Source organism: Oryctolagus cuniculus, chromosome 12, assembly GCF_964237555.1.
Source record: "Oryctolagus cuniculus chromosome 12, mOryCun1.1, whole genome shotgun sequence".
NCBI lineage: Eukaryota > Metazoa > Chordata > Mammalia > Lagomorpha > Leporidae > Oryctolagus > Oryctolagus cuniculus.
In genome coordinates, this window is record NC_091443.1 from 1,629,437 (window position 1) to 1,646,796 (window position 17,360).

The 17,360-nt window shown below is 60.3% G+C and overlaps 1 protein-coding gene across 1 annotated transcript in view; it reads right to left on the reverse strand.

The window, feature by feature from the left end:
- AGBL1 (AGBL carboxypeptidase 1) overlaps positions 1-17,360 on the reverse strand; it is a 636,726-nt gene that overhangs the window by 503,272 nt on the left and 116,094 nt on the right. Inside the window, exons 7-11 of the mRNA XM_070053460.1 lie at positions 14,979-15,187; positions 7,800-7,965; positions 6,876-6,940; positions 1,448-1,564; positions 245-798 (exon numbers count right to left, since the gene is read on the reverse strand). Coding sequence (XP_069909561.1) covers positions 245-798; positions 1,448-1,564; positions 6,876-6,940; positions 7,800-7,965; positions 14,979-15,187 — 1,111 coding nt within the window. The remainder of the gene's footprint in view (positions 1-244; positions 799-1,447; positions 1,565-6,875; positions 6,941-7,799; positions 7,966-14,978; positions 15,188-17,360) is intronic.

Here is a 17,360-nt window from a genome sequence, read left to right on the forward strand (position 1 = left end):
TAATGTCGCCATCTGCGGTGGGTGTGAGGGAAGCTTCATTAGGGCTCTCCAAGGAATTGGTAGTAGGGACACATGTGCTCGTCACTGTCCCACACTCGCCTCTGCAACGGGCCAGCCTGTGTGTCTGGCAAGTCTCCCAAGGGTTTAGCAAGCTCCTGACTAATGCTCACGCCCCTGCAGACAACGGGACTGTCTGTACAAACCGCTCCGCCCACAAAACCACTCCAGTCAGTAGCATCGGCACCTTTGGATGCCACATTTGCGCTCCAACATGGACTGGGCAGAGGGAGGTGGACGGTGTCCCCAGAGATCGGGAAAGGCCAGCATCTCGAAGTCCACCACGGATCTGGTCCTTTTGGCTTTGGCCATGAAAAGATGGGGATCGTGGAAAGCCACGTGGGTGGGGCGTGACTTCAGGAGCTCCTCCAGCTCGGCAGCCGTGTCTCCGCATCTAGCGGCAGTGCAGAGGAAAGCGCTCAGCCTTGGGCAGGAGACCGCTCCCAGGCCCCGCGCATCCTCTTCGAGGGGAGCCTGAATGCCGGGGCTTTCATTTCCAGGAGAGGCCGCCCCAAGGCCGTTGGCTCGTCCAGCTGGGTGCAGGGTCGTGGCAGGTCTGCTCCTGGCCCCCGCCGTCTTCACCATCCTCAGAAGCGAAGCCTGGATGGTGTCTTCCCCTGCTCGCTCCTGGGAGCCTTGGTCCTGACCCACGCGAAGCGGCTTTGGGGAGGCGGCAGCCGGAATGTGCTGGTGATTGGCACACCCAGAGTTCAGGTCACCTCCAGACTGGGACTCCAGTTCCTTTGGGTTTAAAATGGAAAAGAATATGAGCTTGGACCAATGCCAGCCAAGGAAGACGACTCTTCACGGCTCAAACGGCAGAATCCCAGAACTCCGTGTCGGCAGGAGGCCTGGGGGACCTGGCGCAGTCCTCTACAGCACTGGCCTGGGGTCTGCTGGATCAGCCTCGGAACAGGGGCCGCCCTGCACCCTGAGGCAGTGCCTCGTACGATGATTCTGACTGTCAGAGATAGAGGCAGCCCTGGAATCCTGGTGGCAGCAGCAGCAGCCGCTACCAGGCTCCGCACCACCATCCCCAGGCCGGAGCCTGGACGCAACACGGCCACCGGCAGAAAGCGTCAGGATGACTCTCCGCACTGGCCAGAGAGCCATGGCGTCTGCTTTCTCCGTGCCCAGGGCTGGACACGTCGGCCACCAGACGGCACGTGCCCCGGCTCCATGCAGGGCGTCAGCTTGCAGGGCCTCGCTGGCATCGAGCCTGGCCGCCCCCTCCCATTTCTGCTTGTTTCTCAGAAAGACCCCAGAGGCAGCCTGCCCAGGTGGGGTGGGGTGGGGGAGCCATGCTTCCATCGGGACACCTCTGCTTGCCCCCCCGCGTCCGCAGAGCCGGCACACATCAGCAAGGGCAGAGCCACAGCCCGTGTCCTACCTCGAAGCCACAGGAAAGCTCAGGACACATCGCCTCATATTGCAGCAGCTCCTCTTCTGGCCGGTCTAGGCCAGGTTTGGCGGTCAGCTTGTCCACATCTGTTTCCAGGTCATCGTCCTACAGTGGAACAATCACATGGCAATCAGGGGAGCAGCCCGAGACCAGACACCGCGTGTTTCCTCAGAGCTTGGGTGGGGTCCCTGTCTCCAAGTCGCAGTGTAGACGGGTCCAGCAGAGACTCGAATGTGCTGGGTGGTGTTTTAAAAACAAGAAAGGAAGAGGCTATGCAACTCCGTGTCACTACAGTGTCAGCATGTATTAGCCGGCACCATACGTAAGTAATGCTTTGTAGCAAATGAGGTGGACTGAGCAAACTAGGAGCAGCACACAGAAGAATCCTTTATCTCATCACCCCGTCCCTGGGGTCATGGCGAGTTTTCCCATACCCTTCCATCTACATCTGTCTTTGCTGTTTCCACACACACTCAACAAGCACCTGCTATGATCAGGTACTCGCCCAAGCCCTGGAGATTCCCTAACAATGCAACAGGCATGCACCCCTGCCCCAAGGAAACAATGCAACACACACACACACCCCTGCCCCTGTGGAATCTGTCCTCAGGGACCGGAAGACGCCGTCACTGAGAAAGTCAGCAAACACGGTCCCTTCCCATGGAGCCTGGGGAAGGAGGAGAGCAGGAGGGGCGGCGGCTGAGCGGGGCACGGGGGCTCTGAGGGTGGGCCACCTACCCGGCTCCTCGGAGGAGCACACAGCCTGAGACCCCGGCGACAGAAGGGCCGGCCACACAGCGACCTGGGGACAGAGCCACGCACAGACGCAGCAGTGGGGATTCCCAGCAGAGCAAAGGTGTGAGAAGAGGCGGGAGGGACTGCCTCAGGCTGCGTGGCCGCAGGAGCCCGTGCTCTCCCACCGCCGCGACCCGTCCACTCCGGGAGACCCGGGACTGCCACGCTTCCCTCCGTGGGCCGAACGACCTTCCTTCCGGGTCAGCATCTCCCAACAGTCGCGGTGAGGCTGACTTCTCGACGCTGGCTTGTCTGCAAGGGCTACCGCGTCTCCGAGAAAGGCACCAGGACTCAGAGGGCCACTCCCTTCCTCTTCCCACGTCCTCCCCCAAGCTTCCCTGGCACCATCAAGGAGAAGCGTCTACCATGTGTTTGACAAGCATGGTTGGTTCATTAAGGAAAAAGCTGGCAGTGTTGAAGGCCCAAATCAAACCAAGTCCTTGTCCAGGGGAAAAGAAAATACAATATTCCCTCCACCTTCTGCCATATTCCTCCACACTTCCACTTAAAAGAAATGTGAGGCGGGCACTGCCATGGCACCATCCCACCATCCAGCTCCCTGCTACTGTGCCAGGGATGGCAGCAGAGGATGGCCCAAGTCCTTGGGCCCCGACACTCACATAGGAGGCCTTGAAGCTCCTGGCTCCTGGCTTTGGATCAGCCTAGCTCTGGCCATTGTGGCCACTTGAAGAGTGAACCAGTGAATGGAAGATCTTGGGACCAGCACTGTGGCATAGCGGGTGAAGCCACCACCTGCAATGCCAGCATCCCATATGGGCACTGGTTCGAGACCTGGCTGCTCCACTTCCGATCCAGCTCTCTACTATGGCCTGGGAAAGCAGTAGAAGATGGCCCAAGTCCTTGGGCCTCTGCACCTACATGGGAGACCCAGAAGAAGCTCCTGGCTCCTGGCTTCTGGCTTTGGATCAACATAGCTCCAGCCATTGCACACATTTGTGGAGTGAACCAGCAGATGGAAGACCTCCCCCTCCCCCGCCCCTGCCGCCGCCTCTGTCTCTCCCTCTCTCTATGTAACTCTGCCTTTCAAATAAATAAATCTTTAAAAAAAAATTAAGGCTAATCCTCCGCCTTGCGGCGCTGGCACACCGGGTTCTAGTCCCGGTCGGGGCGCCAGATTCTGTCCCGGCTGCCCCTCTTCCAGGCCAGCTCTCTGCTGTGGCCCGGGAGTGCAGTGGAGGATGGCCCAAGTGCTTGGGCCCTGCACCCCATGGGAGACCAGGAGAAGCACCTGGCTCCTGCCATCGGATCAGCGCGGTGCGCCAGCCGCAGCGCACCGGCCGCGGTGGCCATTGGAGGGTGAACCAACGGCAAAGGAAGACCTTTCTCTCTGTCTCATGCTCTCTCACTGTCCACTCTGCCTGTCAGAAAACAAACAAAAAAAAATTAAGAGAAAAGTAAATCACCTGGGCTGGTTGCAATGATTTCAGGTGTGGTTCATGCCAGACCCAATCCCGTAGCCAGCACTCTTGCCCTCCCAACGTCTGCCATCACCTCCCGCCTGCCCCAGGCCCTCGGCTGAGCCCCTGCAGCCACTGAGCAAACTGTCCCTGGCAGCAAACACGGCTGAGCTCCCTGCTGGAGCTGGGGGTGCTGTGGCTCCCGTGGGCCTCAGGCTGACGCACTCCACGCGTGGCGAGGTGACACACACAGACTCAGAGCGCAGGTCAGCACACTTGCTGTTTTTCAAGTCGGGCTTCTCTGGGACACAGCCCCAGCTGTGCACTTCTGTGTTAGTGACAACGGCTCTCCCAGGACAACAGCCAAGTGTGCCCTTGTCACAGAGATGGTTTCCAGTCTCTGAAAGTCCGCAGTGCAGGGATACAGCAGGCTCCCACCGCCATCTGTGCCGCCCCCAAGTACCGTGTGCACACCGTGGGGGTGGACCTGCATCTGCGCCTGCCCAGAACTCTCTTCTCCCGCTGGGTTCCAGCGCCTACACAGTGCTCTCTGGCCTGGGCCTGGGGTACAGATGTTTCCTGCCAGACTTGAGTGTGCGCCCCTGGGAAGGAGGGGACCCACACTCGAGTCGGGCCAGCCCCATGCTCACTGCACCGTGAGGGCTCTGAGGCTAAGACCCTGCTGGGCCATCTGCTTGTGTGACAAGACCGTCCCAGGCCCCAGCAGGCTGCCTGTGGGTCTCACCCACAAAAGTGCCTGGAAGAAATAAGAGACTGAAACGAGGAGGTGGGAGAGGAGGCCGGGAGAGTGAGTGTGAAAACGCCCCTGTGGTCCTCGCCTTCCCTTTGTCCAAGCCTAGTGCTCTGTGAACAGAAACCGCGGCCGACGCCCGCTCTGCACTGGTCCTGGCCTCTCTCCCCCGTGTGGGTTTGCTGTGCTCCCAATCAAAGGAAGCCCTGGGCTCTCCACTCCCAGGACCGTTCCCAGATGAAAGCCCCTCTAATCCTCCCTGCTCAGAGGCTGGTTCCCATTGTTGGCTACAGTTTTCAAAAGAGACGGCCACAGGTTCAAGACCGAGTCAGCTCTGTGACCAGAAAAAAAGCCCACCCAGCTTCTCGTCCTCATCTCTGACACGGGGGGCAGACCAGGGCCCTGCTCTCGCTGCACCCAGAGCCCATCCCTGGGGACAGGCCTCCGTCTCCCCACAGCTCACACTCACACTCACCGTGGTCCTCCCTGGCTTGAAGGCTGTTAGTGACCAGTCCCCAGACTCCCCCGTGCATCTGTTTAGGTCCCACCTGTGGAGCGGCACCGCGGGCAGTGACTAAAGCCCTCCCTGCGGTGTGTGAGGCCAGGCACGGCCCCAAGCCTTGCCCCCACATCAGATCTGCGCGGCGCCGGCCCCGCGTCAGACAAGTCGCTGTCACACAGCGCGCAGGAGGCCAGGGAGAGTGGCAGTGACGGATGACTGCAGCCACCAGCGCCGCTCACACGTGGCACACGCACCGCGGCCCGCATTGCCCGGCCCCAGGCAAGAGCCAATTTGCTCCTGATGACTTCGGAAATGATTCTATTTATCAACAGAACCCTGAGACGCTCAGGCTGTCAATAGCCATGTAAATCGAGACCTGAGCCGAGGGCCATCCCTGTGTGAGTGCTGATGCCACCAGCAGGCAAGGACCACGGGATGAAGACCTCCAGAGGAAGGAGGGAGGGGAGGTTAGAGGAGGGGGGGAGGGAGGAGGGGAGGAGAGGAGGGGAGGAGGGGAGGAGGGAGGAGGGAAGGAAGGAAAGGAGGAGGGGAGGAGGAGAGGAGGGGAGGAGGGAAGGAAGGGAGGAGGAGGGGAGGAGGGAGGAGGGGAGGAGGGAAGGAAGGAAAGGAGGAGGGGAGGAGGGGAGGAGGGAGGAGGGAAGGAAGGGAGGAGGAGGGGAGGAAGGGAGGAGGGGAGGAGGGGAGGAGGGAGGAGGGAAGGAAGGAAAGGAGGAGGGGAGGAGGAGAGGAGGGGAGGAGGGAGAAGGGGAGGAGGAAAGGAAGGAGGAGGGAGGAGGGGAGGAGGGGAGGAGGGGAGAGGGGAGGAGGAGGGGAGGAGGGAAGGAAAGGAAGAGGGGAGGAGGAGGGGAGAAGGGAGGAGGGGAGGAGGAGGGAGGAGGGAGGAGGGGAGGAGGGAGGAGGGGAGCAGGGGAGGAGGGGAGGAGGGAAGGAGGGAGGAGGGGAGCAGGGGAGCAGGGGAGGAGGGGAGGAGGGAAGTTGTTTAAATTCAGCTTTCCTCCCCAGGAATGTCATAAAGGGCAGCACCTGTTTCTGGGACTGACTTTAGAGATGACCAAAATGAAGGATCCATAACTTGAAGGAACTTGCCCACGCCCACGTGCGCCAAAGGGAATGGAGGTGGAATTACAACTCATAGACAAACTATCATTGTGCTGGAGCAGTGGCTTTCAATTAGGGGTGATTCTGTCGATTTCTGGTCCATGACTTGGGGAGAAGGGGCAGGTGCTGCCGGTATCCCGTGGACAGAGGCCAGCGACGCTGCTGAAGGTTCTATGACGCCCAGGACAGCCACCTACAAGCAAGAACTACGGCGGCGAATCGCCAAGCAGGAGGAGGCTTAGCACCACCCCCTGCTCACTTACACACTGTCCGTGCCTGCTCCTGCGCGCTCGCGACAAAGGCTGCATCGTCCACACAGCCTGGAACAACTGCTGACCCACCTAGAGACAGGCCTCTGCGGGCCTCTGCTCTGTAGCCCAGGCCACCATGGCACAGGGGCCGAGGAGCGGCACGGCCCGGTGGCCAGAGGCGCCCCGTGAACTCCAGGGAGGACCCTGCCCTGGGCTCAGATGTCAGTGCAGTCGCAGGGCACAGCAGGCCTGGGCCGAGTGGCTGGAGAAGAGACCCATGGAGCCGGGAGGGGGCCTCTGAAAGCCTGGGGAAACCCCCCCTCGCTGCAGTTGCACTCGCTCACTCAGACGGCTCTGAGTGGGCATCCACCTGACGCAGCGTCAGAGCCCCATGACAGATGGCTCTGACCTCACAGCCACCGTGCGCTCCACCTGCCAGACGGAAGCGGCCACGGGGAACCCAGACCCGCCCTGTCACGTCGTCAGTGTCCCTTCCAGGTCCCTGGACTCACACTGGGCCCAGGCGAGCTCCAGCCTCACGGGAACCTGGCGGGCGACAGAAGCAAGGGCAGGCACCCACCTCTTTCATGTCTTCAGGATCCGAGTCCTTGTCAAGCTCTTCATCACTGTCATCTTCAAACTCCTCTGGGGGGGGGGGGAGAAGAGGGTGAGCCGGGCCCCTCACTCGGGATTCAGATCTTCAGCTCTGTTTCCTCCCACAGACCAGGGACCACCACCAGGTGCATGGGCTCCTGACACGCAGGAGCTGATTGGCACGTGGGCGCCACATCACCAAGTCCGCGCCCCCTCCCCCGCAGACGCAAAGGGAGCGCGGAGCGGCCATCGCTGGAGTCCCCGCCCGGTTCACAGGCACTCCCAGGATGAACGGCACCAAAGCCAACAAACCGTGCCGTAACCTGGAGATCACCTGCATTGGGCCCCTAATCTGCAAGTGCAGGTCACTCAGAAGGTCCCCACACAGCAGCCCGTGCCACTGCGGCACAATCGTGTCCAGGAAGTGCGTTCTGTGGTGGAAGACAAAGCTGGAAAGACCAGGGTACGAGGTGGACGGAGACCTCGCTGCAGACTGAATAATCCGCTAACAGACCCCCTGAGACCAGCACGGGGTCTGAAGCAGCAGGCGTTCCATTTCCGTGTCACCTTGGGGTGAGCGAACCCCACCAGCAGCCAGCGCAGGGGCAGGCGACGGCAGCTGATGGCGGAATGGCGAACAGGTCTTTTTTAATCGGCCAGATGACCATGCAGGCCGTCAATAGCTTCCAGGCACCCTGGGGACCGCTGATAATTAAGAACCAAATGAGTGAGCTCGGTGTTTGTTCGCCCTGTGTATGAAAAATGGCTTTTTCATCTATATCCATAATTAGCTTATTAGACAACCACGGTTGGCTGGTGAAACAACAGATTCTAGTTTTACCCACGTTCCTCTACCTACAGCCAAAAGGCACACGCTCGTCCAGAGCTCAGGGCCGCCCACTTCTCTTACCGTCCATCAGAGCCGGGGGAGGGGAGGGGGTGACGCTCCCAGGGACCGGGGCTGCATAGGCACAGCTGGCTGTGGCCAGGGGCAGGGCGCTCCTCGGGCAGCACTGTCGCAGGATCTGAAGCATGGCCGAGACCACGGGCTCCACGCTGCTGTCCTCCAGGTGGCTCTGGGCGAGGGGAGAGTGCGTCAGACCCCACCGTGCAAGCGCGCGCCCCTCGTGGCCAGAGGTGTCTCAGGGCGCGCGTCACACACAGCCTAAGTGCACGCACACGCCCTGCGTGGGGCGGTCCCGTGTGAACACGCGTGTGAAGTTTTCTCTACTACAGAGCCTGCATTTGTATTTCTCTTTCACAGCTCATATGGGATCGGAATAAATTTAGCCTGAAAATAGACTCAAAATTATTTCAAGGGAGGCTTCACGCAAAGCAAGCCATTGTCCAGGGTAGCGGGAGGCGGGGCGGGGGAGCCAGCTCCCGCTTCAGCCACCCACGTGTCGGCCTGAATTACTGCCCAAGTTAGGGAACAAGAGCTGAGTCGACGCGAGTCTGTCTTCTCTCTCAGCCGCTCTCTGAAGAGAACACATGAAGGGGAAGGATGAAATATGAAATCAGACGCGCAGGCTGCATCCCAGGTACCTAAATGCGGCCGCGTGCCTTTGGCTCAACACACACAGTGCCGGTCCCTCTTGGTGCCGCCCAAAGCAAAGAAAAATCGGGTTTGCAGAAGGAGCTTTTTGACAGTCATGGAACATGACAAGACCTTTCTTTTCAGACACTGAGAAAAATGTACAAGCAGGTCTTCTAAGCTGAGAGCAAGCGCAGGGTGCACATGGTGTCTCCTCAGTGTGTCGGTGGGCGCTCGCTGAGACGGGCTGGCCACTGCGGGCCATGCGGGTGCAGGGCCCAAGGACCTGGGCCATCCTCCACTGCACTCCTGGGCCACAGCAGAGAGCTGGTCTGGAAGAGGGGCAACCGGGACAGAATCCGGCGCCCCGACCGGGACTAGAACCCGGTGTGCCGGCGCCGCAGGCAGAGGATTAGCCTAGTGAGCTGCGGCACCGGCCATGTATTTATTTTTAATTTAGAAATCAAAGCAGATCGCATCATGTCAGCCCACTCCCCTGCAGCAAACCGGCAGGGGGAGGATCCAAATCCTTTCTCACATCCCAGGAAGCTCCAACTGTCCGGCCACACCTGCCTTCTCCACCACCTGTGCCTAACTGCAGGGAACTGGCCCCAGCTCTCAGGAGCAAGCAGGACGCTCGGGCCCCGCCTTGTCTCCGACTCCACCGCAAGCCGCCTCAGCCCTCCTCACCACGCGCTGGCCACGCAGCTCCTGGGGTCTCAGCCGGCCCTGCCCCGCCACCTCCCTGCTCCTGGGAGCCCCCAGTCCTGACCCGGTGTCCCTGGCTCACCCGTGTCCTCTGGATCTCGGGTCAGGGGAGCTGCTCTCTGAGGCCCACCCGGCTCGGCCTGTGTCCCCTCCCCCCACAACACCTGGGACACAGGTGGGGAAATCCCAAGGCCACCAACAGAGGTGGCAGAGCTCCCTGCAGGGACCGCCCTCCACGGGAAAGCTCCGCGGGTGTGGCCTTCCAGCTCACCCTGGCCCTTCTCCCCATTGCCGCCTCCAGATGTCCTGCTGCTTCTCTCACCCCCGTTCCTCCCGGCCACATCCTGGCAGCTCCCCGGACAGCGCACAAAGCACCAGTGTTCCCTTGGCTGACGCAAGACTTCCTTCTGAGGCTTCCCCAGGCAGCTGAGACCAAGAGGGGCTCTCCTGCCCTGCGCGGTTTGTGCACTGCCTGCACAGCCGCGACCATGCCCTGCACCTGTGTGCGACAGGTTGCCCAAGACCTCACCACCTTGGCTGTGGCCCTCCTGTGAGCCCCAGCCCCAGCCCCACTGCTGAGTGACCAGGGAACCATCTCAGGCCCGTCTGAGCTCCGGGACGGGCTCCCGACTCCAGGCTGGCAACATTCCCTTCTGGACTTGGAGCCTCCCCCGGGCGCACGGTGCTACAGCCGCTGGTCCTGCTGGGCGAGAGGCTCCGGGGCACTGAGGCCGGGCCGTCCACTCTCTCTGAGCCACAGTGACTCTGGCTGTGACCTAAGCAGCTCACTCTCAGGGTCCAAGGCACCTGAACCGCCAGCATCGTCCCAGAGCCTGCTGGAAACGCGGACCCTGCGCTCCCCAGAGCGGCTGCGTTACGCACTCTGGAATCTGCACTACAGCACGTCCCCCGGGGCTCTCGCGCACGCTCAAGTGTGACAGCCACGAAGTTTAGCAACGCTTTGGGTCTCTGACACTGTGTGCCTCCAACAAGCGGTCTCCTCGTGGCCACTCCAACCTGCTCCTGCAGACCGAGGACACCTCATAGTCTTTCAGGGCACCTGCAGGGGTCTTCTCACAACCTATCCCCCCGCCCCCCCAGGCAAGTGGAGCTCAAGCAGGATCCTTGCTCCCGGTCTGTGTGGGGAGGGGAGGCTCGTGGGGCGGGGCTGGGGGCCGGGCAGCTGGGAGGGGCCAAGGCTGTGGGAGTGCTCAGGGTTCCTCCTGGACCCAGCTCATGTCTGCCGCGTGCGTGATGACATCACAAACAGCAGAAGCAGGACAGGGTTTATTGTAACATATTCCGAAAAGTTTTAAGTTTACAAAACCAAATTGTAACACAGAGTCCCGTGTACCCCGCCCCCTCCCGCCCCGGGAATCAATATTCAATGCTCACATGGAAGCGTTTTTTCATTTCAGCTCCCACGTGTAGGGGCACAGGCAGCATGTCTGTGTCCGGCCCATTTCACTCACCGTGGCATCCTCCAGTGCCATCCACGTGGCTGCCGGTGCCAGGCTTACCTCTCTCTGCAGCCGAGTAATATCCCACCGCGTGCCCCGTCGTTCCCGCCACCCGAGGAGGAACACCTGCACTGTTCCAGCTTAGCCCCGGTGAACAGCGCTGATGTCCGTGGTGGAGCAGGTGTCTCTGGGATACCATGAGCTCCTGTCTTGGGGATTACACACCCAGCAGTGCACCTGCGGGACTACTGGCAGCTCCAATTCTAGATTCTAAGGAACTCTCCACCCTGTTTCCCACAGGCGCTGCACCCGTTTACATCCCAGCGACTGTGTGCCAGAGCCCCCCTCCCCACTCTCACCAGCGCGTGCTACCCGCCATGCTGACAAGGGTGCGGCAATATCCCACTGCGGTTTTGATTTGCATTTCCCTCATGACTGAGGATACTGAGAATATTTTTGCATGCGTTTGTTGGCCATTTGCGTTTCTTCTTCTGAGAAATGTCTGTGCAGGTCCTTTGCCCATTTCCTAACTGGCTTGTTCGGGTTTTCTTGCTGTTGTCGAGTGTTCTGAGTTTCTGATCTATTCTGGATACTCGTCCCTTGTCAGATCCCTTGCAAGCGTTGTCTCGCATTCTGCTGGACGTCTCCGCTCCGGCGACGGCTTCTCCGCCGTGCAGACTTCAGAGTTGGACAGAATCCCGTTTCTCTGCTTTTGCTTTTCTTTCCTGCGTTTTCAGAGTTTTATCCAAGGAGTCATCACCAGCACCAATGTCTTGAAGTGTTTCCCGTGTTTTCTTCTAGAAATCTCATAGTTTTCCATCTTACATTTAGGTCTCTGGTCCATCGTGAGTTGATTTCTGTATGTGGTGGCAGGGATCCAGTTTCCTTCACACACACACACACACACACACACACACACACATCCAGTTTTGCCAGGATCATTTATTGAAAGCACTATCCTTCCAAAAATGTATGTTCCAGTACGTTTGTCAGAACTCAGTAGGCTGCATGTTCATGACTTAGTGTATGGGCTTTCTATTCCGTTCCACTGACCTGAGTGCTGATTTTAGGCCAGTACCATGCTGTTTTAACTCATGTAGTTTTGTGGTATGTTTTGAAATCCTACCTTGGGATGCCTCCAGCTTCCTATTTTTTTGCTCAGGATCACTTTAGCTATTCAGTGCTTTTTGTGACTCTATGTGAATCTTCTAATTCTATAAAAACGTCATCAGCATTTTGCTAGGAATTGTGTTGAATCCATAGATTGCTTTAGATACTATAGACATTTTTTAAAACTTATTTATTTGGAAGACAAAGTTATAGAGAGAGGTAGACACAGAGAGAGGTCTTTCATCTGCTGGTACACTGCAAATGGCTGCAACAGCCAGAGCTGGGCCCACCCGAAGCCAGGAGCCAGGCGCCCCCTCGTGGCGAGGGGCGTCCTCTGCAGCTTTCCCAGGTGCATTAGCAGGGAGCTGGATGTGAAGTGGAGCAGCAGGGACTCGACCCAGCGCCCATATAGGATGCCCGCCACAGTGTCGGCCCCAACACTTTAACAACACTAAGTCTTCCAATACATGAGCAAGGAATTTCTTTCAATATTTTTGTGTGTATTCTTGATCAGTTCATCAATTTTTACAATTCTCATTGTAGCTATCTTTCGCTCTTTGGTTACATTATCCCTAATTTTTGTAGCTCTGTGAAAGGAATTTATTTCTTGACTTCTGTTTCAGCAAGATCATGGGTGTATCCAAATGCTGCCGCTTGCTGTATGTTGACTTTGCATCCTGCAACGTTCCTGGCTTGGTTTATCAGTCCCAGCAGCCTTTTGGTGTTGAGGCTTTTCCACGTACAGTACCATGCCATCTGCAAACATGGATGCTTTGACTTCTTCCTTCCAAATTCCGATGCCTTTATTTCTCTCTACCCTCGAATCGCCCTTGCTAACACTTGCACTACTATGTAACAAGAGGCTGGAAGCGTACAGCCTTGTCCTGTCCCAGATCTGAGGGAGGGAGCTTCCCGCGTTTCCCACCCCCTGTGCGCTGGCTGGTGGTGCATGAACTCTGAGATACACTTCTTCCGTGCAGTCCCCACCACGCCATCCGCGTCCCCACCACGCCATCCGCGTCCCCACCACGCCATCCGCGGCTTTACCTTCGTTTCCCTCTGCTCTCACGCCTGCACCTGGCTGCCCACGACTGTTACTTTGAACTCTGTGTCCGGCGTCTCCTCCAGATCTACTGGATGAGCACCGTGGGCCGCCGCAGGTGTCGTCTTCTTGCATCTTCACGACTCCTGCGCACGCGGCACAAAAGCTCCTTTTCCTAAGGAGTAGTTCTCACGGGAAAGTTTTTATTGGGATGGAACGGGGGCGTCCCTTGTTTTGGACGGAGTCGTGGCTGGGCCCAGACACGTGACGTCCCAGTGACTTCTCCAGTGGCGCAGGGACAGCCGTGTCTACGAGTGCCGCAGCGTCTGCCCTCCGCGGTCCGTGGAGACAGTGCTACCTCTGACGCCAGTGTCCGGGGCTGGGTGTCGCGTGAAGACTGCAGCCATGTGTCTGGTGCTGTGGGACACGGAGGAGGCCGTCCCCTTGTCCCACCAGGCAAACCTGAGCGGCACCAGGAGCTCTGGCCCTCAGACTGCATCACACGGACAGGGCCTTCCCCAGGTCCTGCGTGGTGTGACTACTGCTGCGGCTTGCAGCACCGAGAGACCAGGCAGTGGGCCATGTCAGGGGACTCACCCCAGGCCCCCGGGTGCACACAGGGCACGCTGAGGCAGGAGTGGGTCTGGAGCACTGGGGTGCAGCAGGCTCGCCCCAGGCCCTGCCCTGTGTGTCCTGATGACCCTGAACAAGTCGTGCTCACAGTCCCAGTCCTGGAGCTGCAAGATACCTGGATCTTACCCGGATCGCATGGTGTCAGTGCCAGCTGTGCTGGGCTCGTGGCTGGAAGCCTCCAGCCCGAAGCAGAGGGATTCAGGCAGGGCCTCCTGGGTCCCCAGATGAGTGCAACTTACCCAGGGGAGCAGCACGTCACACAGAGCACGCAGCTGTAGCTGCAGGGCCGAGCCCAGAACCCTGGCGGCTGCAGGATTCTCGGGCTGGAAAACGCCCTGGCTGTCTCCGCGGCCTCAGGCTGCCAAGGGGCTGCTGGCTTCCCCCAAACAAGTGGGACTTAGAGCTACCAGCCATCGCCCAGGTCTGCCACTCTGGGCAGGGAGAGGCAGCCTGAATCCTTCAGTGGAGCCAAGTAGTTGCTCAGACCCCAGCGGGCCTCTAGACTGGAGTTAAGGCCGTGAGGACGAGGACTCTAGGGCTGCCCCTGTGGCACAGCGGGGCGCTCCGAGTCTCTGCTCACCTCTGCCCGGCAACATGGCAGCAGCCCCGGTGGCGGCAGTGGGCAGCGCGCTTTGTTCCTCGCTCTCCGCGGCCTCAGGGTCTCTGGGCCTGGGCACCTCCGTGCCACAGGGTCCCCTCAGTTCTCACACAGAACCCCTTGCCCAGCAAGATGGTGTCCCAGGCCAGGCACGGCGGGGCAGCAGCGGGGGGAGTGGCAGCGCCAGGCAGAGTTGGTTCTCTCTGCTGGTGTTCAACGCCTGTGCCATTCGCAGTTATCATCATTTCCGCATCACGGAGAGGACAGAAAGATGTCCTCCATCCACTGGTTCACTCCCTAAGTGGCCACGGCAGCCGGGTGTGGGCCAGGCTGAAGCCAGGAGCCAGGAACTCCGTCTGGGTCTCCCACGTGGTTAAGGGCCTTTCCAGGTGCATTAGCAGGGAGCTGGATTGGAAGTGGAGCAGCCGGGACTCAAACGTGCACCCACACAGGCTGCAGGCGTCACAGGTGGTGGCTTAACCCCCTGCGCCACAACGCGGGCCCCTGGCGTCACCTCTTTCCTGTAGCCTCCCCCTCAGTTCCAGTATCTTACATAGAGAGCCCTTTTCCTGGCCAGATGGCATCTCCCACCGTGGCGTCTGCCTGCCCGTGGGGCTTTGCCCTGCAGGTCCGAGGTGCTGTGGGCCACAGCCAAGCCCCAGCAAGGGCTCACGCTCAGCAGGAAGTGAGGAATGACCAGCCCCTGTAAGCACACGGCATCTCCACGTAGCTATGGCGTCCACACAACCACACAGACGCTATTGTTTCCGCTTTTCCCAGAGTTGAGGCCCAGGGACGCTGGGTGGCTGTCCTGCAAGTCACAGGTGCAGAGCAGGGCTGGGACATGGGCCAGGGCCCCCACCCGCTGCTCCTCCCAGAGCCTGCCCCCCACAGGCATGAGGGGGCAAGTACACGTGTGACCCAGCAGGAGCCGGACCACAGGCAGGGCGCCCCGCTCTGTGGGGACGGCCTCTCTGGCAGCCCGGGGCTGCCATGCGACCCACCTGTGCGTGGCTGAAGAGGAGCTCCATGCCCCCCGCCGCCAGGAAGGCCTCCCTGCCGGAGCGGATGGTGGTGACATTCCTGAGGCAGAGCAGCAGGCCCCGGCGGATCGGCACGCAGGCGGCGGCCGCGTCGTGGCTGTGCCAGTCCTGGTGCAGCCTGAGCAGGCTGGTGACGTAGCCCTGGTTCACCGCCCGGCGGCTGTTGGACTCTGAACACACAGGAGAGGCGGTTTCAGGCCCAGGGTGCCTCTCCCAAGAGACCCAGGGCCCCCGGGTACTGCCCCCGCAGACGGCACCCCAGCCGCCCAAAGCCAACCCCACCAGCCAGCGGCCCTGGCGCGCCACCCTGCGCACAACCTGACTGGCAGCCTGAGCAAAGCCAGCAACCCCCCAGTGACGGACGCCCCACAGAAGATGTGACCCACGTTCCTCAAAGAGTCAGTGTCGTGAGAGGCAAAAGAAAGGACAAGAACGGAGAGACAGAGACCACATGACACATCAGTCAGTCCGCCAGGAGTTCCGCCCTGGGCGTTCGGGGCCAGTGGGAAAAGCTGAGCAAGGCGTGGGGTTGGCGGACGCAGTCGACGCTGACTCTCGGGTTCCATAAACTGTGGTCTCTGCTTTTAGGAAATTCATAACTGCAGTACGCGCAGGTGTGTAACTTATCTCAGGGTGGGGGTGTATGACAGAGAGAGAGGGGGGAAGGGAGGGAGGGGCCCATCGCACCCTCATCCTGTCAGGAAGCTCGGTGGACCTAGGACATCGCCACGGGTTGAGCCAACCCAAAGGCAGGGTGGGGAGGCAGCCGCCGAGGGAGACCCGGGATCGGGAGGGCTCCCACGCGGAAGAGCGGCTTCCCGCGAGGATGGACGCTCCTTTACAGGTAATCAAGGTGCCGTCGCTGTGGGTCAGGCCTGACTGGAGTCGTCTGAAGCCAGCTACACCTGCCACCTTTGACCCAGCGAAAACCTCCTCCCCATGGCGGGGCGGGAGGGGGGGGGGGAGTCCTGAGGCATCACCCAGGTGTTGGCCATCCACCCACGAAACCCAGCACACCCCACAGCTGCTGCATGAAACCCTACGGGCAGGGCCAGAGTCGGGATGAGCCCCCCCAGCACCAGACACCACACATAGCCGTAGGGCTCCCCAGAGCGGACTGGAGCTTCACCCACACATCGGCTCCAGCCCCACCTCCTCCAGACTTCCCGCCAGCCCCCAGGTGTCCCCAGGGCCCCCTACTCCCACGGATCTGAGAGTGACACCTGCTTCAGCTACGTCCTGTGTCTCCTGGGTGGCCTCCTCCACAGCCCACTGGCCATCGCACCTGGGGGACCCTCCTGGAGTGGCCGCCTTGGCTTACAAACTCCCCAGAGACCCTCAAGATCCGATCACGACAGGGAGAAGCCGAGTCTGCAGGGGCCTCACGGTCACGGCTATCCAACGCCGCGGCAGGGCAGCTCGACCCAGAGGACGCTCGGCGGGGGCTGGAGCTGGCTGTCTGACCCCTGACCCCTGACCTGACTGTGGCCCAGGCTCTCCGTGCTTCATCGTGGACCCCGCCGCGTCTCTGCACTAACTCCGTGTGTCTGGAGGAGACCCTGCCTCCCCAACACCCCGTCCATGGCTCAAGTTCTCTGGGAGGCGTCGTCTGAGCCCCTCTCGGGCTCCTTTCCAGGTTCAGCTTCTGGGCCGCAGGGCGGCCCCAGCCAGCAGACGCCTGGCTCACAGCTGAGCACCCAGCTGCACGGGGCCTGGGCGGCTGGCGCGGCCTCCAGAGCCCATCTTGCAGCCCTACGTCTCCTGCGGTGCCTCTCACTCCCAGAGCACCGGCGCGGCTGGGATGCAGGGTGAGCCTTGGCCGCGTGCGTGGGGAGGGCCCGGGGCTGCAGTCAGAGGAGCAGAAGAGCAGCCCCGAGCCACCCTCTCCTGGAGACGGCGAGACTGCGCGAGTGCACAGCCTGGCGTGGACACCACGCTTCCTACCAGAGGGAGTTTTCTGCTGCCGGCGGAACGGTCTTCCTGGCGTGTCCAGCACACTCTAAACGGCCAGGCCCGGCTAAGCACCACCGCACAGTCAGTTTTATTTATTTTTTTCTCTCTTGACAACATCTCACTCAGCCGTGACCTTGAACTGAGAGGCGAGCCCTCCGCACACAGCGATGCACTGTGGACGTTAAAAGCACCTTCCTTGCCTTCGCTAATGAATTATTCTTCTGCATCAAAACATTCCTCTCTCAGGCTGGTCCGGCCACCCAGCGGGAGAGCTCCTGAACGAGCTTCCAGCCCATCCAGCATCTGACGCTTAGGAAACAACGAGGCTGAAGCAAGCGGCGGTAAGGAAAACTGCACCACTGAAAGAAGCCAAAGTGGCCAGGAGCGGGC